At 36.9% G+C, this 27,610-nt stretch overlaps 2 protein-coding genes across 2 annotated transcripts; one reads left to right on the forward strand and one right to left on the reverse strand.

The window, feature by feature from the left end:
* The first annotated feature begins 94 nt into the window (after window positions 1–94).
* Smp_145660 (hypothetical protein) lies at window positions 95–18,699 on the forward strand. Its single transcript, XM_018797689.1, has 3 exons — window positions 95–207; window positions 12,259–12,488; window positions 18,325–18,699. The coding sequence occupies exons 1-2, from the start codon at window positions 154–156 to the stop codon at window positions 12,448–12,450; spliced, it is 246 nt and encodes an 81-aa protein (XP_018652706.1). The 5' UTR covers window positions 95–153; the 3' UTR covers window positions 12,451–12,488; window positions 18,325–18,699.
* Window positions 18,700–21,984: 3,285 nt separating this feature from the next.
* Smp_043580 (putative histone-lysine n-methyltransferase, setb1) lies at window positions 21,985–22,903 on the reverse strand (the record flags this gene model as incomplete). Its single annotated transcript, XM_018797690.1, has 2 exons — window positions 22,813–22,903; window positions 21,985–22,751 (listed from the first exon to the last, which is right to left on the reverse strand). The coding sequence occupies exon 2, from the start codon at window positions 22,735–22,737 to the stop codon at window positions 21,985–21,987; it is 753 nt and encodes a 250-aa protein (XP_018652707.1). The 5' UTR covers window positions 22,738–22,751; window positions 22,813–22,903.
* Window positions 22,904–27,610: the final 4,707 nt, after the last annotated feature.

Below are 27,610 nucleotides of genomic sequence, written 5' to 3' on the forward strand. Positions count from 1 at the left end.
GATTTTCAAGTTTGATTGGTTTGCAATTTCAGTGAAATTCATCAACCACTACAACCCTATACCGATATATACTTTCCTGTTTGTTTCTCCCATTCTGTTCACTTGTAGGAATTTATTTCCATAAAACTATGCGCTATTTTGGCTTTAATCGCGATGATTATAACAGCTGCAAATGGTGGAGGTTCTGCAGCTCCGATAGCCTCAGCAGTAAGTTGATTTTCAAAACAAATTCGTAATTTCCACTATTTTTATGGAAAAAAAACATTTTTATTGAAATCATGAACCAATCAATGTTAGACCGCCAGTTAAAACCTGGAAGCACTGGATGTCCATTTCGTTTTAGCATGAGACTCCTCAGCAGTGCATATCCACGATACCATATTCGGGACTCGAACCCAGGACCTTTGGTCTCACGCGAACGCTTATCCTCTAGACCACTGAACCGGCGTCCAACGATGTTAATGGCTAAATTCAGCCAATTCACGATGTTGCGCGACCATCTTCTATTGCTTACGGCGAGTAACTGACGTGCACCCGAAACAGTTGAACCCCAGTGTTCATGGCTTCTCACTAGAACGCTGAGAATTCCCTCTCAAAGCTAGTCACTAGTGAGGTTTTCAGTGGTCGTTTAACATTGAGGGGTTCATGATGTCAATGAAATTCAGCAATCTCCACAACCCCAAACTGAAAATATCCTTATGATATCGGCGAGACTATAATTTATGGAGGAGCCAATCAGGAGCGTCCGAGGGATTTCAAGGTCCAATTTCAGTACCTGATGCTCATGTACAATCGGTTCACAGAAGATTTTAGAGAAAACGTGACAATTAAGCGGCTACAATAAATGGGACTACTAAGAAGTTACTTTATTTGTAATTGCGATAATCAATTGACTTGTAGACCTTGTGCAGACTACCCTGATGTTATCTTTCGATGTAATATATGTTAGAGGAAGAAGTCTGCTAGAATAGGAACTTTTTTCTCTCTATCCAGATTGAGATTAGGGCAAATTATAATAATTGCTGCGAACTGTATAATAAAAGCACCAGTATTATTGGCTGCAATATTCGCAGATGTTACTGAGTTGTGAGTATTGTAGGGATATATGCGTAATAAAAATGACAAACTTACCCAACCGAAGTACACACAAACAATATTGAAGCTATATGGTCGAGGCTAAGAGATATTTTTTTTTATCTTATCATGGCTCCAGAGACTGAGTATTATGGAGCCATATGTATGAGTTCCTCTACCTTATGCATTACGATTTTAAAACCATTGGACCTCTTTCTAGCCTTGACAAGCTTTTGAACCATGTAAAAAAAGTGTACCCACTCTAATTCTTTAGTGTTGCATATTATATTATTGCTCTATACCAATTGTCTTTTGATTGGCTAATATTCCTCAAGGTCACTTGAGATTCTTTCAAAGGTCGTCCATAAATTTAGTCTCGCCATGATATATATATATATATGATGCTTGTAAATTACGGTTATATTGAGGCAATACGCACAGTACGCACATATGCCAATAAGAGACTGATCAATTGCAGTCCTAAACATCAATGGGAAGATTCAAACAAACAATACCAATATGAATACTTAACTTTCAGAATTTTTTGTATTACCTCTTTTGGATATATCACTGTTTAACCAATCCAGCTTAACTTCTATCTGTTTTAATAACTTAGTTGTAACCTCTCTTATGTATTTAATAATTATTAGAATAATCTAATGATTGTTCTTCATAAACTTAATTTTATGCTGAATGTTGAGTTTTGTAAATACTTTTTAAATAAACTGTAAGTTTGTTCTATTACATAATAGTCCTCACAACTGAATACTATCTACCTCAAAGAATATAAGTTTACCAAAATGAAAGAAATTTCATTTGTGAATTAATGCTTTTTAAGAGTATAAATGAAAAACTTACTATATAAACAGAAAATTGTTCAAATTCACTTAATATTACTTGTTTGAATCTTCCCATTGATGTTTAGGAATGCAACTGGTCAGTCTCTTATTGGCCATGTACATACTGTGCGCATTGCCTTGATATAGCCATATTTCACAAGCAAGATTTTCACAATATTTTCACAAGAAAATTGTTTATTTCTTCTATTCCTTCTTTGTCAAAAAAACTCTTTTTATAATAAAATAAATTAGTGGAAGGTTCTTTATCAAGGTTAAATAAATCAATGAGTTTCAGGAGATACTTTTTTCATCATTTTAAATCTTCTACTCATTGTTCAACAAATACCCAAATAAAAGACTTAACCTAATTGTTGAAATGATGGTAATTTCTATCAATAAAAATGGGTTAACAATAAGAAACGACTCATTACAAATTGTGGTAAGTTTGTGATTTGAATTATAAAAATTCCGAAACCTCAGACTAATAATAATCATTTGCGATTCCGAAAGTCCTAGAAAGGAGCTGCTATCAGTGTAGTCCAACTATTTTGTATATGAGAGAGTTATTCGCCTCATGTAATGGAAGATAGTCAAGCAATGCCTTAAACTGATTGAGTTAGGCATGTACACTATGGGATGGCAGCCTATTGGTCTGGAATTTAGACAGTTACATTGAAACCTAAAGAACTAGGTTCCAAAACAAGTCTGGTCGTGGATGCGCACCGTTGAGAAGTCGAATTAAAATCGGTCTGTGATATAAACTAAAACATTTAGGGAAAAGTAACAAAGTATGATGTTTATCAATGTGACCAGCCTAGCTTCTTCTATAGTAATTTTCAGCAAAGTGTTATTATATTTTTAGAGGTTAAAATTAAATTCGAGGAAGCATGTTATTTTCTTATTTGTTATTAATCAGCCAGTTGTACTTACACATCAATGTTTATGTCTGCAATGAAAGATAATTGGTTTTAGTCTTCATGTGAATAGCAAGATTACAATATAGTTACACCAAGTTAATAAGTAGGCCCAAATGGGACGTAAGTACAATGATGGATTCCAGTCCAAGTCATTGTTCAAAACTATAATTAAATTTTAGGTGCATATACGATTCATGGCCGGAAACTTTGAGTAACATGGCCCAGAATCACTCATGGTCGCACAGATGTATTCACTCTTAATTTTTCTCTGAATCTTCAGTGCTAGTGTTTCTTCATACCTTTACACACTACCTTTTTGAACAATATTCTCAATGCTTAGTCTTTCTCATTTTCGTTACCATTACATTACTTCGACCTTTTTAGCTATATTCATTGTTAATTTCATTTCGTTGAGTTAATATGCTAATAAAAAATTAAGTCAACGAATATCTTTTCTAGGCTCTATTCTAATAATGACTGAATGAATGTATATGCAACATTAAAACGTCTAGTCAACAAATCCTATATACTGACAAGAATCGTTGAAATACAGTCTTCAGTAATACAAATCTCCACAACTGATAATCATTATATTTCATTTACTTAACAATAAACACATATCTAGCTACTTTTATAAACAGTCAATAAAATAGTCTCTGAGATGCAGGTACATCCAGCTGACGAGTCCCAAATAGGACGAAACGCGCGTCCTGGATTCCTCTGCTAGCCACTATCCATCTCTGCTTAAATAGTCTCTTTTTTTATTTTACTAATCTTCTGACCTTATTCATACAGTAGTAATTATAAATAAGATCTAGGTGTGTAAATTTTTTTTTACAAAAATATTCAATTTACGTGTGATTATACAAACTCATATAATTAAATGTGTAAATGTATTTACATATCTACTAGCTTCAATGGACTCACGCTTTCAACTATGAAAAATACTAAATCTCCAAAAAACCCCTTCTGATAATTAATATAATCATATGCTCACTAGTGAATTCGAGAAGTATATCTAGGAGCTCTAGTGAGAAGCAGTGACCAGAGGAGTTCAAAACCACGTCTGTTGTGAGATAGGAACTCACTGAAGACAATTGGTGAATGGTTGCTCAACTTCGTGGATCAGTTGAAGTTAGACATTAACACCATTGGATGCCAGCTCAGTGGTCTATCGGTTAAGGGCTTCAGCTCGAGACTGGTAGGTCCTGGGTTCGAAACTCGCGAGAGCGGGTTCGTGGATGCGCACTGCTGAGGAGTCCCATAATAGGACGAAACGGCCGTCCAGTGTTTCCAGGTTTTCCATGGTGGTCTAGCTTCAATTGACTCACGCTTTCAACTATCTACTACCTCTTTTCTAAATACACTTCAATACTATCGATTGTTAAATTAACTACAGGGGGAAAAACAACCGAAATGACATGTTTATTTTACGAGGTACCAAAAATTTGTTCCTTGATCATGCGTAATATACTTGTTTTGTTAGTTTTTTTTCCTAAGAAAATTGACTCATGATTTCAACTATATATATAAAATTACTAAAAAATCTCCACAAAAAACCATCTTATTATATGCTCACTAGTGACTGGATCCATGAGGTATTTCCTGGAGTTCTAGTGAGAAGCAGTAACCAGTGGAGTTAAACCAGGTCTGTTGGGAGATAGAAACTCACTGATGACATTGGTGAATGGTTGCTCAATGTCGTGGATTGGTTGAAGTTAGACATTAACACCGTTGGATGCCGGCTCAGTGGTCTATCGGTTAAGTGCTCTGGCGCGAGACTGGTAGGTCCTGTGTTCGAATCTCGCGAGTGCGGGATCGTGGATGAGCACTGCTGAGGAGTCCCACAATGGGACGAAACGGCCGTCCAGTGATTCCAGGTTTTCCATGGTTGTCTAACTTCAATTGACTCATAATTTCAACTATATGCATATTTAAAAAAATTGTATTTGGAATATTTTGAATGATTTAGATATGAAAAATCTTAATTAAATAAGTAGATAAATATTTGCTTGTACTATTTCATTGACTTGACATTAATGGTATGATAAAAATTCATGAACATACATTCTAGAATGTAAGTAATACTTAACCTCACTTGATTGTATTAGTTATTATGGTTTCTAGTCCCTTAATATTGATCAAATTCGATCGATCAAGTGGTAATTTCGTGAGTTTCTTTAGCAACTTGTAAAATGAATATTGTATTTCTCTGTATTGGATGTTAGCTGGTTGAAGGTAATAGGCAAAACGTCGTGGACTGTAGTTTTGGTTGGTATGTTAAGCTCATATACTTTACTCTAGCTTCTGGATAAACCAATTTACTTAACCATCTTGAGTCACGTTTTGACCTTGTTAATTATTCACTTATTAACCTTGACTATTTTTATATGAGCGTATGTGTGTACACTTTTCATCTTATTCATCACATGTCTGTCATTTATTCTTATCTGACTATAAATATTGATTAAAGCGAGTTAGCTTATCCGCCATCTCCAATGCGTGTCATTTATGCTTCGCCCGCTGATATTTGCTCATGTGTTTATAACTTTCTGGCCCGCGTTATTTGACAAAAAACTGTAGTTGCCGCTTCTCTTTGCCTTCAGATTTTATGCACCGTTAAGATTTGTATTATATTGGTTATCGAGGTGAACGATTAACGAAGCACGGCACTACAGGATCACAGTTTTGTGCTAGTTAGCATTTATTAGTAGTAAATAATCTTAAGGAAACTTATGCTCTCTTTGAGATTTAAAACTCTATCACTTAGTGTCACAATGAGAGAATTAAACAGTGACCTATTCAGAATGTAACTAGCCTTCCATAGAACTTCTGTATTTACATTTAACTGGTCACTGGATAGTAACACGATAACATATTTGAGTAGTATAGTTCCCAATTAATCACAATTAGCATCCGTTACATTAAAATTTTAGATGATACTGGCTAATGAGTTTCAGTTAGCATGAAAACTTCATCTAATTGTTTCTTGATAACTATTTTCAACTAACTAACTAACTAATATCAAAAATGTAGACATACTCGAAACACTTTCTTTTTTCATAATTGAAAGCGTGAGTCAATTGAAACTACACCACCATGGAAAACCTGGAAGCACTGGACGGCCGTTTCGTCATATTATGGGACTCCTCAGCAGTGCGCATCCATGATCCCGCACTCGCGAGATTCGAACCCAGTACCTACCAGTTTCGCGCCAGAGCACTTAACCTACAGACCACTGAGCCGGAATCTAACAGTGTTAATGTCTAACTCCAACACACTTTTTTACATATAATCATACATATGATTATGTAACACTACTTTCGAATTCCTGTTTCTAGACAGGTTATCATATTTGATCACATAAAAATGAGGATATATACATATATATGATTGAAAGTAATATTAGATCCAAACTTTACATGCTGCTTCATTTAATGGAGTGTTCCTGTATGGCTTCATTTCAGGTTATATTGTAAACTATTACAATCTTTAATAAGAGGGTTCAGACTTTAAAGCTTACCTATAAGTTAGTCTATTCATAAGAAATCCAGTTTACTAAAATCAACTTCACGAATTGGTGAATGTTAAAAGTGTTGACCATAAAATGGTGACTCAATAATCCAAAGATATAATGTTCATTAAATATAGAAATTCTTGAATACCATTGAAAATGAATTTTGTTTATTAGGTTAATTAGGTTTTTATAATGATTCTATATTAGATGTTGGTTTGGCAATGATAAAAAGAAAAAGGTAATTCAGTAATCTAGAAGATTCGATTCTGTGCATACTCTATGTATATATAACGAAGATATAATATGTGGTTAACGATGGAATTAAGGACACATATTTTAGACTGTTTTGGAATAATCAGTTAAATGTACTTGTCATTAACTCTGTGTTTAGGTTTAGATTAAAATTTACATTATTCTAAGATATGATTTAAATTATTAGAAAGGAAATTTCTCTCTATATTTTTTTCTAGATAATAAACTATACGTTAGATGGTCAACAGTAGTCAACAAGAAACTATGGAAATAGGTTTCGTGAGAATTGGTACTCATCATCAAAGCATACCTATAATCGTGTTTGAAGTGAGTTATTAAGAGAACAACAGATCTACTATAGAAATGAAATATTTTACAAATGATTGATCACTGATAAGTGACCGATTTCACTTTAGTTAGTCATTTAGTATCAATCGAATTCTGTTGATTAACTCCCGATATGGATACTAGTCCAAGTGACTTGAATAACTCAGTGGTAACGTCTAAGATTATGAAACTGGTTTAAATCGCACAGAAACTAACAGTTTTTGTTTTTTAGATTAAATATACGCCTTAGATATACGTCTTAACTAACACACTAAACCTAGATCAAGCATAACTTCCTGTCTACTACTTTTAAAACTCTAATATTTCAATATGGTGCATATAATACCGAGTCACTTAGATACTAATGGACTTATTTAAATTTACATAGTTGAAATCATGAGTCAATTGAAGCTAGACCATCATGGATAAGCTGGAAGCACTGGACGGCGGTTTCGTCCTATTGTGGGACTCCTTAGCAGTGCGCATCCATGATCCCGCCTCGCGAGATCTATGCAAATACTGAAATCTCCACAAAACCCCTTCTTATTTAAACAGAATCTTGAATAGTATTAGGGTACTACACAGATATAATATTATTCACTACATCATAAAGAGTTAAGTATAACTGTAACCATAATGTTTTGTTTTTATCTTGACAACTATTTATTTGAAACATGAATCAATCAACTTCTTTGAAAAATAACAATTAAGTCATTTGTATAAAAGTAATATAAAAAAAATTTAGCTATCATATCTAATATAGATTTTTATATAAATGATTCAATAATCACATGTATTATCATTCTTATATATGAATCTGATTAATAAATTGAATGACAGCTAATGTGATTTGAGTAGTAAGACACCTGAATACTGATTGTTGTTTTTTCTTTATAGACATTTAATAGTTTCATGGGTAAACAACAACAACAACAACAAAATATGATTCATAAATTCTTTCATTAAGACAAGTTATCATTTTTTTTTTTTCTTTAATATACAATTAAAGAGTTAAAAATGATTGATTTATTGAAGTTAACATTATGAAATTGTTGTAAAGTAGTAGGTGGTTGTGAGATAATCAATGATTCAATTATTTATTAACTTCAGTTACCAATGAAGTGTTAAAGATTGAAGCTTTGTCACCTAGAAACACATTTATCATTGATCTAGGTAGAATTCAATTGGAAATATTTAAAATATATTTGAATTATTATAAGTTTCCTGAACATTGTAGATACCAGTTACTGGATTAATTAATAAATCAGGTGAAATGGCAAAGTTCAAGACTGTCTTGCATGAAGAGACAGGTAAATTACGGACTTCAAGATCTTATAAAAATATGCTTAAAAATAACCGGAAACAAGATGCTTCAATGATATTTTAGGGGAACTTGAAAGTTTACAGTGATATCTTATAAAATGTTTTGTTAAATAAGTTGTATACAGGTTTATTTTAATTACCACTGGCTGGTTAATATTTTGATTGGTCGGTTAGTTGTATTCTCATTGCTTTTGGTTAAAGTGTTGCAGTGGCCTGGAATTAAGTTGGAAGGAGGTTAGGAAAAGTCAAACCAGAACTTGATAGTAGTCCTTCAAACTATGGACTGGTGGTCTGAGAATCATTGATAGATTCATACTGCCTAATCTGATTTGACGCGGTCACCGTAACCAATAGTTTAATACGTTGGGTAACATGGTTCAGAATCAGTCATAACGATACAAATGCATTCGCTTGTTGTCTAAGTTCCTTAATATATACATTTTTAATATCAGAAGGGGTTTTGTGGATATTATAGTAATTTTATTAGTTAAGATCATGAGTCAGTTGAAGCTCTTTTTGTTTTCGCAAATCATATTCTCAATATTTTAGTCTCCTCATTATCATTATTAAGACGATTATTTCAGCTCCTCTGCCAATCGTCTTTTTAATTTCACCTCGTTATATTGATGTGGTATGTCAAATCGGACTATCACATAATCGAATCAGGCCCTACATTGATTATGACTGACCGAATATCACACTGATATGAAGTAATACCATGACAGGAATAAACTTCTAAACTAAATTTTCCTTTGTATACATGGTTTTATGTCCTTTTACCTCTTATACCAGTCAGTTTGAAATAGATTTAAAATAAACCTGAAGCATTCATGCACATGTGGTATGGTCTTAAATATATAATTAATCAAATGGTAATCATAATTGGATGATCACTCCAATTATTATCGAAATCATCTACTAAGTGAAACTCTAAGAATATTTTTACACACTTTCATGCTGCATTCCATTTGAACAAATCAAACATCTTAACAATCTAGGTTTATTTTTATATGGAATACAATGCTTGTTTCATTATTGATTGGTTTATGTTAGCAGCTTGATTTTAAAATATTTCCATACTTTGAATGTGCAGACTGTCTGATACAGCATCTAAGTTTAAGTGGCCCTATCATAAGAAAGTTTGTTCAGCTCTGATTAGTTCAGTAACTTATGATATAAAATCGTTTGGACTAGCGGCAAAACAAAAAAATCTATCAGTCAAAGTTAGAAGTTTAAACTATTGAAAATTGAATCAATATTCTGAATGTTAAGTCCTCGATGCGAGATCTGAAGGATCTAAGGTTTGATTCTCTGTGGGGTTATGGATGCTCATTCATGAGGAGCCCTACACAATGAAGAAACAGCTGTTGAATGTTTCTTCATTTTCAGCGATTGTCTAACAAATTCACTCAGGAATGTTAATCATGAAACTCAACAATCTCAATAAACCCATTTATTAATATTATTAATTGACTAAATATATTACACACAGAAAATGTGCACAACTTATTAATAAAATGATGTCATTTCACGATCATTTGATTATCACCTCATATTATTAATCAATTAATCTAATGAATTTAATCTGTATACACTATGATTCTAAAACTACTAAATGTACATATTAGTTATTGAAATGAAGATAGTTTAAGTATATCTAATTAGTTTTCTAAAAATCTCTTAGTTCATTTCAGGAAAGATACATACGACATTTGTTATCCAGTCATTCATTTGACACAATGAATTTCTTCATTCAATGATTAGATTTAATCGGTCAAATGGAGATAATAGCTATTTCATTAGTCCTCATTCAGATACTCAGAAAGAAAAAAAAAGACTTAATAAATATTTCTTTTCAACTAGGTTTTCATCATCGGTCTTGTTATAACTTGTGACCGCCTGGATACCCTGTTAATGTAGAACGTGATAATACCGCCAATTAGAGAGCAGTGATTTATCGATCGGACCAATAACACATGAAACTCGTACGAGCAGTTTAGAGTACTTGTCGGACCTGCTTTCTGTCTAGCCCAGCTAGTTAAGTGCAAAACACCCATTTCGGCCTCTGCAGTATGAATCATTTATTTCAAGCATACTGGGTTTATATACCAATAAACAGACCACATCGTACCATAAAATAGAAAATAACATTTGTACAAGATTCAGTTAAATGTGACTGTGAATAAGGGAGATATTAAATGATAGACAGGGCATATTTCAATGATGGTAAATCATGTGACAATAGTTCATACGTCAAAATAAAGCTCATAATAAGGGGGATAGGAATATGAATAGTTCAGTTATTTAACAATTATACGATAAAAAATATATGCATAGTATTGATCCATAAATGTATCCCAAAATTACCATTCACTACTGTTATCGGGACACAACAGGTTTACACTAATATGTATACATTTACTAAATGTATCGATAAACACTTGATCTAGTTAAAAACTATAACGACCGTTCAGAAGGTACTTATCTTAAAGTTACAGTTCATAAATCCAGCTGTCAGTGAAATACTAACATAAAGATCAAGAAAATCTGTACAGAAAACATTTGCTGAAGCCAAACTAAATATGATTTTTTACAATTATTCGATACTAAAATCCATTAACAAAGATAGACAACGTGAATTTTTCAGATTCATGTGCATTTACCAAATCATTTTTTTGTGGATCTATTTTCATGAGGTGTATAATTTGATAAGTCTGTCATAGTATCGCTGAGCATAATCTAGTATGGTCGAGCAAAAGACAGTTAGCGCTGACTAATAGTTCTATTTTTCTTTACTTGGTGATGGGTATATATATATCAAATGTTAGGGCTTAATTCTATCAATAAAAACAACAATTTAATAGAAAGATTTTAATATTAGATTATATAATGTGAATAACAAAAATACTAGATTGTGTTCGTATGGTACAAGATGTACAGACTTTAACCAGCGCTTACTTTCAGCACGTATGCAAAAACATATTACCGCGTGGTTCTGCAAGTGCAGTGGTTAAGATATCAAACTTTGACACATTTAATTAACTTTAATCATTCAAGAAGCCTATATTTCGATTTTAAGGTTGTTCATAGAATCTGTCCAAATGTTTGAAGATTTCTTTTCAATTAACTGCTTAAAACAATAGGTGTTCTCATTAACCATATTATGAAGCCTTAATCTTGTGTATAAAAGTAGTATGTCGACTTTGGGTTTGTGAAAGCACTGATCTATTATTCATTCCATTGATTTTTTGTAATTAAAAATGTCCCCTTTCTTTAATTAATTCTTATAATTGTTCCTGATATTATTTAATCCTCCTAATGCTTTTAATTATCGTGAGACTATTTTAATTTTCCTACACCATCCACATCATAGTCACATGTTGCCTGATTAAATTCAACACTCCTGTGTTTGTATATATCCTGCAGATGTTACGCAACTTTTTATGGTTATCATTTACGCTACATAACCTAGTATTAAAATCTTTTCAGTACAGCATTTTCGCACACTGTTCACAATCCCTAAAGGAATTAAACTTTGAAATAATCAATATCCAGTCTTGAAGGTTAACCTTATTGTTTACTTCATCTAGAGCATCTCTGTGAAACTAACAACTATTGAGTGTTTTATCTTGGCTCGGGTTTTCATAATAGTACGATTCACGACTAAATAGCGTTCACATATCCCAGTAAGACTATAACTCACTCAAATGGAACCCAATAGTTAATACCTTTCAGTTTCTCTCAAAGAGAAATAGAGTACAATCCTTATATAATACCGACAATGTGTAACTGTTTCATTCCCTCCACTTATGATTATATATTATCACGACTTTATATTACATGTCTATCCAGTGAAAATTTTGTACTGAATTATTCTAACTAGTTTAAAATATATTTGTATTTGGTGAAATTTTAGAAGTTGCTTCTGATTTATTACAAATATATAAACCGTACATTTACATTTCTTTAATGAATCCATTCACTGTCAACACCGTTTCCAACCCAATAGATTTTATTTGCAGTCAGCTTCGTGTTCTATGGCATTGATACATTCATCTTATTTTCATATTATCGATTGAATGGTGGTTACGTAAATGATCCTAAAATTAAACAACGTCCTAATATACCGCCAAAAGTAAACCAGACATCAGAAGCCATAACACCGCCTGAATATCCAAATGTTGGTTTCGAAAAAGAATGAAAGTGGTTTCCAAAGCTAATAACATTCCAACCTTCATGGTAAGTTACACTCCATTTTTAGGGGGGGGAAGGGGATAGAAGGTAATACATTATTGAAATAGCTTTTTTGGCCATTCCCTATATATATGTACAAAAACCCACTCGAAAACTGAGGAATTTTCTGGGAATCAAAATGGTTGAAGTACATTTCTAAAGTTGATTTCTTGACATCCAGCCAGTCCTCTGAGTTAATGGATGATATTAAACCAAAATGAGTGAAATAGTTAGTTAATGTTTAAATCATTTTAATTTGGTCAGCTGTACTAACTAGCCTACGTGAGTAATATGAAACCATTTGAGTCAAACAAATAGGATGCTTTTAATCTGTTCCGTCTCAATATAATAAGTACAAACCAGATACAGTATTCAGACTTGTAAGGACATCGACTACCTTCATAGAAGAAAAATACAAATTAGCTACAAATGGATGTGTTTCAGGAGTTAAGTGAAATAAACTATAGGCCGATAAAGCTTGTTACTTCAACCACTGTCAAGTCATCTGGACCGAGTTTACAGGCAGGATGTCAGTGTTCCCCTTGAATTATCGAGGGAATATAGTACATGTAAGTATCCTTAAGAATTACTAAATAATGAGAACAGCCGTAGCTCGTGATAAGACTACAACCTAGGAAGTGATTTCATTTCTACAAAATATCATGAACTTATTCGCATCAACGATTTATGTAGATAAAATCCACTTTTCAATTCTACGAACTACGCAAAAAATAATAATCTAAATTACTAAGGCAGACTTAAAACTCCGTTGCACAGATTGAGTGAAAATAAAATGACACGTAGATATACTATTTTCAACAGTTCGATACAGAAACTTAACTTGGAGGGTCAGTCAGTCATCTACAACGGACGACCAGGCACATATATGCATCGGTCCAAGTTGCCATACTTAATTAGCACAACAAGATGAACACCAAATTCATAGAAGCAGTTACTTCAATGGTAGAAATATATAAAGGAAAGAATATATATAAGGATATCATATGGTAAGAATTATTCCATAGAAAGAGAGGTATAAAGCAATTTTAATCTCATGGTTTAAGGGAAGACAAAGAGTGTATACATCTATACCATTGTGGTCGATTCTGAGGCATGTCACCCAGAGTCTCCAATCACTGGTTACGATATTTCTAAGACATCTGTAATCAAGTACTAGTAACTTGCGAGTATCTTCTACTCTTAATGGGCACGTTTCGCATCCGTAAAGTAAAACAGAACAAACTGTTGAGCAGTATACTTGTCCCTTGATTGGTAGATGGATATTTTGCATTTGCCATAGGTGACGTAAGTTGGCAAAAGCCAGACGAGCTTTTTGAATCCGTGCTGAGATTTCGTCAGACACCAACCCATCAGGGCTGATCAGACTTCCAAGATAAGTCAGTCAGTCAGTCAGCTACAACGTAGGACCAGGCACATATATGCATCGGTCCAAGTTGCCATACCTCGTTAGCACAACAAGATGAACACCGGATTCATAGTAGTTAATTTAGTGTTGGTGGTAGTATATAAATTATAGGTTGTATATAAGGATATAGTACAGGAAGGAAGAGAGATATGAAGCAATTTTAATCTCAAGGTTTAAGGGAAGATAAAGAGTGTAAACACCTACGCCATTGTGATCGATTCTGAGCCATGTCACCCACAGTCTCCAACCATTGGTTACGATAGTCACGCGGACCCCAACCAGGTAGTCTGCATCTGCCAACATGGCTCAGGCTAGAAGTTAGTGACTTCAAACACTGATGCCATGTTTTGGTTTGGCCGCCCCTAACTCTCTTCCAACCATCCCCAATACTAGTCATCATAGCGCGTCGTGGTAATCGGTGTTCAGGCATGCGTAACACGTGGCCCAACCATCTCAGTCGATGAAGATTCATCACCTCATCAACTGATTTACCATCGTTCCCTAATACCCTGCGTCTAACCTCACTATTACTTACTCGGTTATCCCAGCAGATGCGAGCAATATTTTTAAGGCATCTGTGGTCAAATACTAGTAAATTACGAGTATCTTCTACTCTTAATGGCCATGTTTCACAGCCGTAAAGTAGAACAGAGCGAACTGATGCGCAGTATACTCGTCCTTTAATTGATAGACGGATATCTCGTCTTCGCCATAGGTGACGTAAGTTGGTAAAAGCCAAACGAGGTTTTTGAATCCGTGCAGAGATTTCGTCAGACACTAACCCATTAGGGCTGATCAGACTTCCAAGATAAGTGAAGTTGTCGACTCGTTCGACTACTTCACTCCCTATCCTTAGTTCGGGTGTTGACGCAGGCCAGTCCTGGAGTAACAATTTACATTTGGATGGGGAGAAACGCATCCCAAACATCCTGGCATTATTACTGAGTTCCAACAGAAGACTCTGTATTTTGTCAGCGTCTTCACCAAACAGGACTATGTCATCTGCGTATTCTAAGTCGCTTAGTGGTCCTCCTGGTAGGAGATCAATTCCTGAAAATTCAGTCGAAGAGAGTGTTATTTCCAGCAACAGGTCTATAATGAAGTTAAACAAAAATGGGGATAGTGGACAGCCTTGACGGACACCACTTGAGGTTGCAAAATCATATGACAGTTCGCCATAAGCTCTCACTCGACTAATAGTGTTCGAGTAAAGAGCCTCTACAAGGTTTATGTACTTCTCAGGTACACCTTTCAATGACAGACACTGCCACAGAACCTCTCGGTCTACAGAGTCAAATGCTGCTTTCAAGTCAAGAAAAACTATCATTGTCGGACGCCGATAAGCGTGTCTGTGCTCTAAGACTTGACGAATGGTGAATATGTGGTCGATACAGCCACGACCAGGTCTGAAGCCAGCCTGATTTTCTCGTGTTTGCAGTTCATGAGTCTTAGTTAGGCGCCTGATAATTATTGAGGCTAGTATTTTAGATGCTATGTTAGTCAGACTGATCCCTCTATGGTTATCGCAGGATGATTTTGACCCCTTTTTATATATTGGGACAATCAGTGATTGTGACCAGTCGGATGGGATTACATCCGTCTCCCAGATTTTAGCCAGAATATTAGTCAACCTAATCGCTAAAATTGGACCACCATATTTAAAGACCTCTGGAACCAATCCATCTGGACCAGTTGCTCTTCCTCGTTTCAGATTAGTTATAGCCTTTTGAACTTCAAGTAGGGTCGGGGGGCCTACTTCAATGTTCCATTCAGGTTTTCTAGGAATAGTGGGTAGTTGTGCAGTAGCTGAAGGCCAGCTAAACTGCTCCTTAAAGTGTTCCGCCCATCGTTCTAAACGTTTGGGTTGAGAGCAGATAAGGGTTCCGTCTTTTTCCGAGATTGTCTCACTTACACTTGACTTCTTAATTCCGGTTTCTTTTATTAGTCTGAATAGTTGCCTAGTGTTGCCTACAGCCGCTGCCTTTTCCGTCTCTTTTGCTTTCGTTGCCCACCACTGCTCACGATCGTTCATTAGACTTTTGGTTAACCTAGATGTGATTTGTTTTCGCTCTTCGTCGTGTTCAGAGCCTGGTGGGATGAGTTTACGCGAATCCATCAGTGAAATAGACTTAGAAGAAATCCACTGGTTTTTTGGAACCCTATGATTTAAATAACTAATAGATGTGACTGCTGTTTCCACAGCTGTTCGTGTGTCTTTCCAAGCAGCATCTGGGTCAGTCTCGTTTACAGAACTGCCTAGATGTGAACTCAGTTGTTTCTGGAATTCGCATTTGGCTTTCTCGTCCTCCAGTTCAATCCTAATGGGTCTTCTTAGTGTAATTTTCCTGCGTCCATTGAGGCGCAGACAAATGCGCGCTCGTATTAAAGCGTGACCAGAGTCTAAACAAGTATTCCAATACGAGCGACAATCTTCTATTGAGCCTCTCCAACGATGACTGATGACAATATGGTCTATTTGAGTCCATCGTTGGTTTGGTGCAGGTGGTCGTCATGTTAAACGATGTCTCTCCTTATGCTTGAAATTAGTGCTTGCTAAAAATAAACGATTGTCTGAGCATAGTTGCAACAGACGATCACCATTATCGGTTCATTGAGCCGGGATACTAAAACACCCACCTAAATGTCTTTCTGTTTGATTTAAGCTGCCTACCTGGGCATTAAAGTCACCCGCTACGACTACTATGTCTGAGCGCTTAGCTTTCTGAAGAAGCTCAGAGAGTTTTCTGTAGAAGTCATCTTTCACTTCATCATGGCTGCAGTCAGTGGGAGCGTAGGCAGAAACGACGAAAAGGCAACGACGTGTGTCCCTATCCTTCCGAGTTCTTACGGAGCCATTTAGCCGGACAGCACACAGGCGACTGTTAACGGGGATCCATTCTAGTAGTGCCTGTTCTGCCCTTGTACTTAGTGCTATGCCTACACCTGCAAGTCCGCGAGAACTAGCCAACGGGTCGCCAGATACACGGAGGGTGTATTTCGTTGGCTGTCCATTTTGGCGAGGTGAGGTCAAGTAAATGACCACACTGGGATCCTGTATGCGTGTTTCGGAGACACAGCATACATCAATGGTACGAGATTCTAGGGTTTTAGCTAAAGAGGCCTGTTGACCGATTTGACATAGGGTACGTACGTTGAAGGCTCCAATGTGTAGTTTGGAGCGAGGTTTTAGTAGACCTGGGACAGCGTTTCGCGCACTAGAATCGTTGGCCATGGTGACACTTGAGGAGGAAACCGAGAGAGGAAGTTTAGTGTTGAAAGTCAAGGTAGAAGGAATAGTAGGAATTGAAGGAGATTGATTATGAATACAGTGGTCTTGAGTGCTGTTAGAGGTATGAGGGCAGTTATCACTTCCCGGTTGCCCACACCGTGGAAGGGTTCTTCTAGAGGTACCTGAAAAGGAAATTAGGTTAGAAGTGGTCTTAATGACCTGAGAGCGTGACCGCAGTATCCAAGGGACAACTGCTTGAGGTCGGTCACACACGACCTTTTCGTGGGTAGTTTTTGTGTTAGCTCCGTTCTTCAAAAAAAAACCTTACCGCCGGAGACGGATATCCGTGGGATAAGGCGAGGTGTGCATTTTTAGGGTCGACCTTTTCTAACCCCACCCCTCCTTGTGGGAAGGCAGCATCGCTGTCATGCTGGTTTTCTGAAGGAAACACCTTAATGTTGTCACACCTCTGTACAGTCAGCAGTACGACTTCGCCTTCGGACCTTGGGTTTGCTACTTTTAGTCTCACCGCTCTTCAAACGACCTGCCTGGCATGGTAGGACCTTGAGGAACGATTGTTCCAGCCAGTATAGCTCGGTTGATTCATCACGATAGGCAAGCCCGACCACCATGTCAAGGTAGCAGCAACGGTCGGGTCCAAGATAAGTGAAGTTGTCGACGCGTTCGACTAATTACGAGGAACAACAGGATCACTATTAGCTTCTACTTAAAGCCGTGTCTAGGAACGTTCTAAGCAACTAGGTCCCACGATATTGAACTGTGAGCAGCAGACAAATGTTAACCCAACATAATTATCCTTTATCCTATGGTACAATGCCATAAACTAACCATCAATCAGCCTTTCTGACCCAGTCCCAATGTCAAACATATGATGGATGTAATCAAACACACACTTCTAACTCTTTCATGCCCGAACCCCGGTATTACTTGCATGGGGTTACGCTATTGGGTATGACCAACTCTCTAAAAACAATGATGGTCGGAAACAGTTACTCAGCAATGAAAGCCCAGAGTGAGCAGACTGAACAAGCGTAACAGAGGAATGTTCTGACAGGATTGTTTTAAAAATGTAACAAACTAAAACATTCTATGTGTGACTCCAGTTTACCAATGAAACCATAGTTTGAAAATTCGAAAAATTGTACACGTTTTTTATTTTTTTTCAGAGAAATCAACTCAGAACTCTATCGCCTACAGATTAAATATACATGACAGTAGAAGATATCCAGAAATCCATTTTATCTGAACAAAATATTTGATTTTCTTTTCTATTCAACATACACTAGGAGAACATATTTTCCTACAAGCATCACGACCAATTTTTTCTATAATGATCTGAATTACGAAGAATTTTTCTATTTTATAGTCTACATTAAGCAACTGTTGTCGTTTTTTGTCTACAACTTATGTCGTGTACTTTGATATATGCATTTTGTGTTCATTTTTTTCATAATTAGGTCGGCTATATTTACATCTTATTTAGTTATAAATATCACTTACAATGTTTGCAACTTGTTTTATGAATAAAAACATAACATTCTATCTCATGTGATTCAGATCGACTACAATCAATTATAAAATTAGTATCTCAGCCATATCCTTCTCCTTATACGTATACAACTGAGTGCCATATCGCTAAAGGTTACTTATTTACCGGGTGGAGTTGCTGACCCCATGTCCAACCCTCCTCCTTTACTCAGGCTTCGGACCAGCAGTAACCCTAGAAGAGCTAAAGGCGGAGTCATCGTTAAAGGTAATTGGCGATAAATCTTGAACTTAGATCTCATATTGGTTAACCTTCATCACCAAGGTATACCTGACATCTTGAGGGGACTGATACTTCCTGTATAGTTTGAATATGCATCACTTAGCTTACCAGTCTAATTTATTGTTCAGCTAATCGACTTCCTGTAGGACTGATAATTTTACAGTTGAGTGACCGCTGATAATACATCGAGTCAGTGAGACTAGTGGTCACAGTGCAACTTGTAACCAAAGTGGTCACCACTTGGTAACTTGTATTCCCGCTCCAACTCATAAAGATGATATACATCTCACATTTAGTTTATCAAAAAATACTTCGGCTAACCTTGTTGTGCAACGGTTGTCCTCAAAATTCAGATAAGAAATGTAGCTGGAACAATACATACGATATAGGAGATAAGACTACAATGACACATCCAAGGGCCCCATGTGCTCTTTGGATCAGTCCACATAAGGGCTTGCGTTGATTTGTCATTCCAATTCATGAGATGAGTATAATTGTAAACAAGTCCTTATATTACGTTTTGAACCTGATCAATAGGATTTAATCATCACTAAAAGACCAAACAAACATGACATTATTCAGTACTCAGTGACCAGACAATTGAATGTTTGAATACGCTAACTTTACATTATATCTAAGTGAAAACAAATTGACAGGCTAAAGATCAAGCCACAGTTCAATTTGTTAGCGAATGAACACCGCATGTAGTGAAAATAAACAGACATTGCTATTACCTTAAGAGTTTACTATTCAGTGTGAACTGTTTTTTTTCAACTATCACATTTCTAAACACAGTAGTGAACAACAAATTTACTTTTTTTATTGGTAGTGTAAGCATAACAACGAACATTTGAAATTGTCAATCTAATTAAAGACTCTAGGTTTTTGATGCTAACCTAGCTAGCTAATCTAATTATATTCACTTTTTATTAATTTAAGACAAGTAACTATCATGTTCATTGGATTAGATGAAAATGCCTTAGACTAAGCAAAAATAAGCACATACTTATCACCAAGAGCCACAAACTATTGAAACGTTTTTCCAAGGAGTGTTAATAATCCGTTGGGGTTTTCCCCCTATAGGTTTAAATTCCAACATCGTCGCTAGTTGATATAAACGCAGAAAGCTGGTACTTGAGACAAAAAAACACTAAGATTTGTGAACAGTACGAAGAAGATAAAGACTGACAACAAAAATTATTTTGTTCAAAAGAATCCCTCACTAACCAAATATATACATTTATCTTACTGACATTTGATAAATCGTCAACAAAAATCATACTAAAATAGTAGGAATAAAAAGTGGGATTATGCAATCTGTCAAATTTTGCAAATGTTACAGTAAACTAATACAAAAGAACGCTAAGTATCATACTGAAAGAACATCAGACTACATTAGCACAAAATAATGTGATTCTGTACAAATATCACATAAATACCACGCTGAATTACAGTATTATGTCGAGTTTTATCCTATCCTAACAAGAAAAACACACAATTCATCCACATTAATATCATGATTTTGTGAACAGATGGTCTTGAATAACGAAAGTATCATTCCGCAATTTTGATGATCAAGGCGAATTCGTACAATCTTAAATAGGAAAAAACAAAACAAAATAGCTGATACAATATTATGATCGTAAAACTGAAGGAATTAATTAAAACGTTAAATCAGATGACCAATACAAAAATTTTAGTGAAACTTTTTTTTGGGGGTCCTGATAAAGGAACTAGATAAGGAGTGGTCATGACGTGATAGCATGACCGCGGCGTTCAAGATACAGTTGCTGGAGGCCAACTCCACATAGCTTTCTACCGAGTTCTTGATGCACTAGCCTTATACCCTAAAGGTTTTACCAGTGGCAGCTGAAAGCCATGGGCAAGATCAGACGTAGGCTTTTTAAGGTTGATCACTTTTGACCCCTTCCATCAGTTGTCAAAAAGTACTATCGCGGTTTGTTTGAGAGAAATACCTTGATACTGTCGAACCCCAGTATACACAGCAGAAAGAGTTCGCCTTTGGAACTTTATATTCTGTTTACAGAGATGTTGTTTATAAACAGAACTCTTTGTCATGTTAAAACTTAGAGCAACAAGCGTTACAGTCAACACCGCTCGGTTTGGTCACCACGATAAACAAGTCTGACCACCATGTCAAGGTAGTAGCTACAATCAGGTTCGATGGATTAAGACTCATTATATTATAAATTACATTATAAATTTTTATCAAGCTGTCACTACAATCAGCTAGCAAAATACATTACAGTGTTTTATATAAAATGTCCAAACTTTATACAACGGAAGTACAGTAGTACACTGATCACGCTGTCATCAAATGTTCTGCCAATTACTGTGATGAATTGTTGTTTAATAATAGTAGTAATGACAATAGTTTCACTAAGAGCGACCTGATAGTTGATCTTGAGAAAGCCCAAATAGTTGACGAGTAAATTAAATTACGGACTATTTTTGGCTTCCTTACCACTAAGACTTGCCGCGCTAGTAACTGTCCTTTAACAAGATATCGTGTATCACCAGGATGCAGATTGCTACCATTGTTTGATAGCAATCTATCAAATTTAACTTGATTCTCCTACCTTCAAACTTATCAGCAATGTACACACATTACTTTGAGAACATTTCTTCTGAAAACCTAAGCACGGTGTGGTAGCTTCCAACCAGCTTCTTCCGGTTTTGAATATCGCTACACTTTGGTTTGGACGACTTATGGGTACCACTAACCCTCACACAGAAAGTGGCTTGAAGCCGGATTAAAATCCTTAGATTTGGTAAACGGGTCATATTGATAAAAAATTAGGTAGACATTAAGTTCGCACTGATGGTACTCAGTTGATTTAAGACTTTTAAAATTAACAAATGCACACTCATAGCCATACAAAAAATGTACAAAGAACGTACCCAGAGAACACTGACTTTATGAACAAATATCAGCCAACTAGCTCACAATCTGTTCAATAACCACCAATATATTTTTCACAACTGCATGCTTTTCAACTAACTTGAGACACTTTGATTTCTTTTAAGTGAATTATATTTATACTCCAGGCATGTATACGCGACATGAGTCCGAGTTGCATAAGCAAAGTGTGTTCGATAATCGTATTTTGTCGCTGGGCACAGACTGAGCATAATCGTATGAAAGTTGCGTACCCTCAAAGATAACTTTGTTAGCAAATAATGCTAAATAGGGAATGAAACTATCAACTCGAACAGGAACTACTGTTAGGTTAGGTGTACAAGAATGGTTAATTAGGCGTGCTTTCGACTTTACTGAACCCCACGATTCAGAATTCCCGTCAACACACGTCTCTGATATAAGACGATGGTCGCTATACTCACGCATTACCATGATAAAATTGCGACCATAACATGAAAGTTGAAGGGCTTCTCTTAGGCAAGCCTCTTTATATGGAATTACTTCACCCAAATAAACACAAACAAGTTCTCCACGTTGGATTTCGCAAGCGGCTTTTAAACCTCTACCCATAACCGGATGATCAGTCACACAGGTTTTTGTATGGTACTCAGACTCAAATGTGAACTCCGCATCGATTAAATATTTTTGGACGACTCGATTAGTGCACGATTGACTACAAACACATTCACTGTTGCATTCAAAAACTGGATCCACAAAATTAGTCAGCAAACCATTCATATCATAAGACATTCCAGATTTCGATAAGCAAGTACAATTGTCTTCTAGGCAGCAGATATTTTCACATGTACATCCAATAAGTTGTTCCGTAATTAGATCGATAGGGATGTCCTCATGGTATAATAACTCCATGTATTCGACAAAACCTGTAAACAGAAAATCGGTTAGAAAACAAAGAACAAACATGGATTTCGAAATTGGCCTTACGTCTAGCATGATACTCGACCTCACCACAAGCACACTTGCTTCACATAAACGTTTATTTGACAATTCGTTACGTGTGTTAAACTTGAGTTGAGATTCGAATGTCGGCTAGAGCAGACTGCTTTGCACGCCTACTGAAAAATATTGTAATTTAACTATTGAAGACTTATCGGTTAGTTCTACAGATATACAAACCATGACACACATTTATATATGTATCGATTCTACTTGCAAGTAGAATAAGAGAAAGCGTGCTTTCCGCCTATTCTTTCCATTCTCATTTCAAAAGTCGAAACTTCACTGCATCTTTCAGTTTTGTCATTCACGCAAATTATGAGAATCTTAACAACTAAATAAAAGTAGGTTCTAACCCAATTCTTGCCTAGTGGCTAACTAGTGTGCAAATCGGTCACGTGGACGTTTGGAATTTCGTAAAAATTAAGGCACGACATCATATGTCTGATACGTCTGGCATCACTTAAACCGGTAAACATTAATTATAGACATATACCAATCATACTTTCACTAATGGAGTGTATGTAACCAGATGGTATCTTACAATTAACCAAGCAGCACCGCCAGGTTTAACTGCCACCGTTAGTCAAGCTTCAAGGTTACAAAGAAAAATACAACCATTAGGTACCTGGGCTTCCCATTTGGGCTGTAGCAGAGAGATCTTGGTGATATAGAGATTCAATCATTGTATCAAAACCTGAAAATAACAAATTAAAGTGTAGAAATGCAACAGGTATTCAGAGTTTGACAACGCCTTTACACGTAACACCTCTATAGGCAAAGTGTGCCAACCCAGTTAAATCGGAAGTTGGAAATGTATAGGTTCGAGGATACATTTGGAAGGCTTCGATATGTCGAGAGGCGTTTGGTCTAAGCTGACCATCAGTCTCAAGGTATGTGTAGCACGGCGTACCCACAGATGCGTGACCGAGCGCCTTCAGCCAGGTGTGTCCATCAAAACTAATGCAGTCAGTATTGGTGTCGAAAACTTACGGAACTATTTATTTCGGGGAATCATTGCTGATATAAGTGAAAGACTGATGACAGAAAAATTTCATATCATCGTATTGATATATCCAATGTGATGAACTTAGGGGCTTTTAAAATTACTATCGGGAAGTCAGTATTTTCGTATGTACTTTATTGGGTTCTCAGATAAAATTATGCCATTTCTGCGCATTTCAAATGTGAAGCGTATCTGTGATCTAGTAAGATTAGGAGGATTTTTATGAATATGACGCATAGTGAAAATATCCTGTTGGGGCAACACGACAACTGAAAACTATGGGTGGGGATGAAACCTGGTGAGCTAAAGAGTTGTTCTCCTTCACAAGGCCACCGTGTACATCTTTTTGCTTGTGTCACTTCCCCAACATAGTTGTGCGCCAATATGCATATGGCCTTTGGGATGAAACTTTGTTTACACTCTCAGCTCCTTTACTATTCCATGGCTAGCTAGGCTACATGTTGTTGATGATGCAACGGATGTTCTAGTTTTACAACTAGCTACCAGTAGCACCTTCTATATTCGACCGTTCCCAGTCAGATAGAAATCAGAAGTCAGACGAGAAGAGGCAGGAAAGATGTATTTGATTCGTTACCAATATATCGAGGACATTTTCTATAAGCTGGCTAATGAAACGTAGGAGCTGTGTCCCACGCCGTGTTGAAACGTGATCTGGTACGGATGCATGACCGAAAGCCTTCAGTTAAACAAGTACACTTAAACAACATGGTCAGCATCCAATGTCGAACACTTAATGAGCTATTGATTTTGGGGAATTATTTACAGTTACAGATCACTCCCCCCCTAGTGAGGTAGTGATACCCCTAAGACATGACCAGCCAGAAGTTTAAACCCAACGAGTTTGTCGTTGGTAAACACTCTTCTGATAGCTTGCTTCGTTTAGCAGCGTCTGGTCGTCTTTCCTTAAACTATGGGACCAAAATGTACAACATAGCAATAAAGAAATATAGTACAATGAAAAATTCCGGTTCCTTGCGAAACTTCGTCGTTCTTTTCCAGCCGTCCTGGAAAAGAGGAAAAATAGAACGTGTGAGTGCATATCAAAAATGCACTCGTACTTGCGTAGGGACACAAGATGAGCGGGAAAAAAAATGAATAAACTAATACACTTACAAAAAGCGTAAAAGCGATCGGAAAAAAAATAGTTTTCTTTTGGTTTTTTTTTATATATAAAAATATATATATATACGCTCAAAAAAAAATAAAATATGCTTTGTTTTTTTTGTTTTTTTTTATATAAATAAAAAAAATGAGCATATTAAAAAAAATTTCATAATAAACTATGAAAGGGTAATTCAAGATAAAGCTTATGTCCTACGTGCAATATTCGTTAAGATGTTCTGGAAATCTTACTCGTCTTCCAGAACGCGTTGTTTTGGGTTTATCTATCGACGTTGACGAAGTATCAAGTTGTGTGTCGGCTGTCGTGTAGGGTACTACGAGTGTAGTAGCTGTGTCGTTTGCTTGTACCGAAGGAAATTCGACGTAGCTAGGGTTTCATTCTAAGTACGCTGCTTTGAGTCAGTCGATACTGATGCTATCGTTCGTACCGTTCTTATCGACTACATAGTACTTAAGTTCGCGTTGAAGAACTTTGAAGGGTCCTTCGTATGCTGATTCGAGGGGTCGTCGATGTGAGTCTCGACGAACGAAGACGTGTGTACTATGTCGTAATTCGGGTTGAACGAAAACATCAGTTGATTGAGGTCGAGTGTGAGCAGGTTTAACTGAACGCATAGCGTTTGTAAGCCTACTCGTGTAAGAGTTTACATCCATGTTCAACGAAGAAGCTGAAGAATCTACGAATTCTCCTGGGAGTCGGAGTGTCGTTCCGTAAACGAGTTGAGATGCCGTGTATCCAATGTCAGCTTTCACTGCATTGCGGATACCTAGCAAGACGAGTGGAAGAGCGTCTGTCCACTGTGAAACGTTTGAAGCTGATAATGAGGCTTTTAGTTGTCTATGAAAACGTTCTACCAACCCGTTTGCTTGTGGGTGGTAGGCGGTCGTTCGGAAGCGCGTGATTCCTAAAAGTGAGGTTAGACAACGGAAAAGTCCAGATTCGAACCGGCGTCCGCGGTCTGTAGTGATGGTTGAAGGGCAGCCGAAATTTGCTACCCATCGTTCGACGAAAGCGCGGGCCACGGTTTCAGCAGTAATGTCCCTAATCGGTACTGCTTCTGGCCATCGAGTAAAACGGTCCACGCATGTTAGGAGATATGAGTATCCGTTCGAGTCGGGTAAGGGTCCTACCAAATCTATATGGACGTGGTCGAAACGAGCGTCAGGGGTTTTGAAAGAGCCTAAGGGACATTTGTTGTGTCTTACGACCTTAGCTTTCTGACAGCTAACACAGGAGCGTGCCCACTCCCTCACGTCTTTATTCATGCCAGGCCAGCAAAAGCGTTCGGCTATAAGTTCGATTGTTGCACGAGCACCTGGATGAGAAAGATTGTGCAACGTATTGAAGACGTTGCGTCGATAATGTTTTGGTACAATTGGACGATCCCTACCTGTAGATGTGTCACAGAGTAAGGTTTCCTTACCTGTTCCCATCTGCCTAACACTTAGTTTAAGAGTTGTCGAGGATAACTCATGCTGAAGATCAATGTCTTCTTTTTGAAGCCGAGCGAGTTTAAGAAGGTCGATTCCTTGGAAACTGTTCAAGGAGCTAATTCGAGACAAGGCGTCTGCGACTACATTGTTTGCTCCAGAAATATGTTGTATGTCTGAAGTAAACTGCGAAATGCAGTCGAGTTGTCGAGACTCTCGTGGTGAGTACTTGTCTGAAGATGAACTTAAAGAGAAGGTAAGAGGTTTGTGATCGGTAAAAAGCGTGAATTCTCTTCCTTCGATGGAATGTTGAAAATGCCGTACAGCACAATACATGGATAGGAGTTCCCTACCGAACGTGCTGTACCTAGATTCCGCGTCTAACAACCGTCTCGAGAAAAATCCTAAAGGTTGCCACGAGTTGTTAACCCATTGTTGTAAGACTCCGATTGCTGAGTCGGATGCGTCTACGGCGATACTAATGGGCGCTTGAGTGTCCTGATGAGCAAGCAGGGTTGCTTTAGCGATGTGTTCCTTAACTGTGGAGAATGCTTTACGGGCTGTGTCGTCTAAACTAATTGATTTCGCATTTCCACGAAGCTGATCGGTTAACGGTTTCATAAGGGATGCGCATTTAGGTATGAACCGTCTATAGAAACTTACGAGTCCGTTAAAAGTTCGTAAGTGCTTGATTGTGGTCGGTTCTGGGTAATCCAGAATGGCCGCCACTTTGCTCCTAAGGGGTCGGATGCCTTGGGCATCAATGGTGTGTCCTAAGAAGTCTAAGGAGTTGGTTCCGATTTGGCATTTCTGAATGTTGACAGTAATGCCATGCCTTTGGAGTCGATTGAAAACAATGTCCAGATGCTTGAGATGCGATTCTCTGTCCGGACTTGCTATTAGACAGTCATCAACATACGCATGTACGAAGTTGAGACCTCGGAAGACATCGTCGATAAACCTTTGGAAGGTTTGAGCCGCATTTCTTAAACCAAAAGGCATTCGTAGAAATTCGTAAAGACCGAAAGGAGTGATGATGGCGGTTTTAGGAATGTCGTCAGGTGCCATCGGTATTTGGTTATAAGCTTTAACCAAGTCGATTTTTGAAAAGACGGTTGTACCTTTCAAGGTAGCTGTCAAATCGTGAATATGAGGCAGCGGGTAACGATCGGGAATGGTTTTAGCATTCAGACGCCGATAATCACC

This window comes from Schistosoma mansoni, chromosome 5 (assembly GCF_000237925.1).
Source record: "Schistosoma mansoni strain Puerto Rico chromosome 5, complete genome".
Lineage (NCBI taxonomy): Eukaryota > Metazoa > Platyhelminthes > Trematoda > Strigeidida > Schistosomatidae > Schistosoma > Schistosoma mansoni.

Excerpts from the sequence above, each read along its gene's own strand:
- Smp_145660 (XM_018797689.1), top strand. The coding sequence starts at position 154 with ATGATTATAACAGCTGCAAATGGTGGAGGTTCTGCAGCTCCGATAGCC. Across the intron at positions 208-12,258 it reads CAGCTCCGATAGCCTCAGCA|ATTTTATTTGCAGTCAGCTT; the intron begins GTAAGTTGATTT and ends CCAACCCAATAG.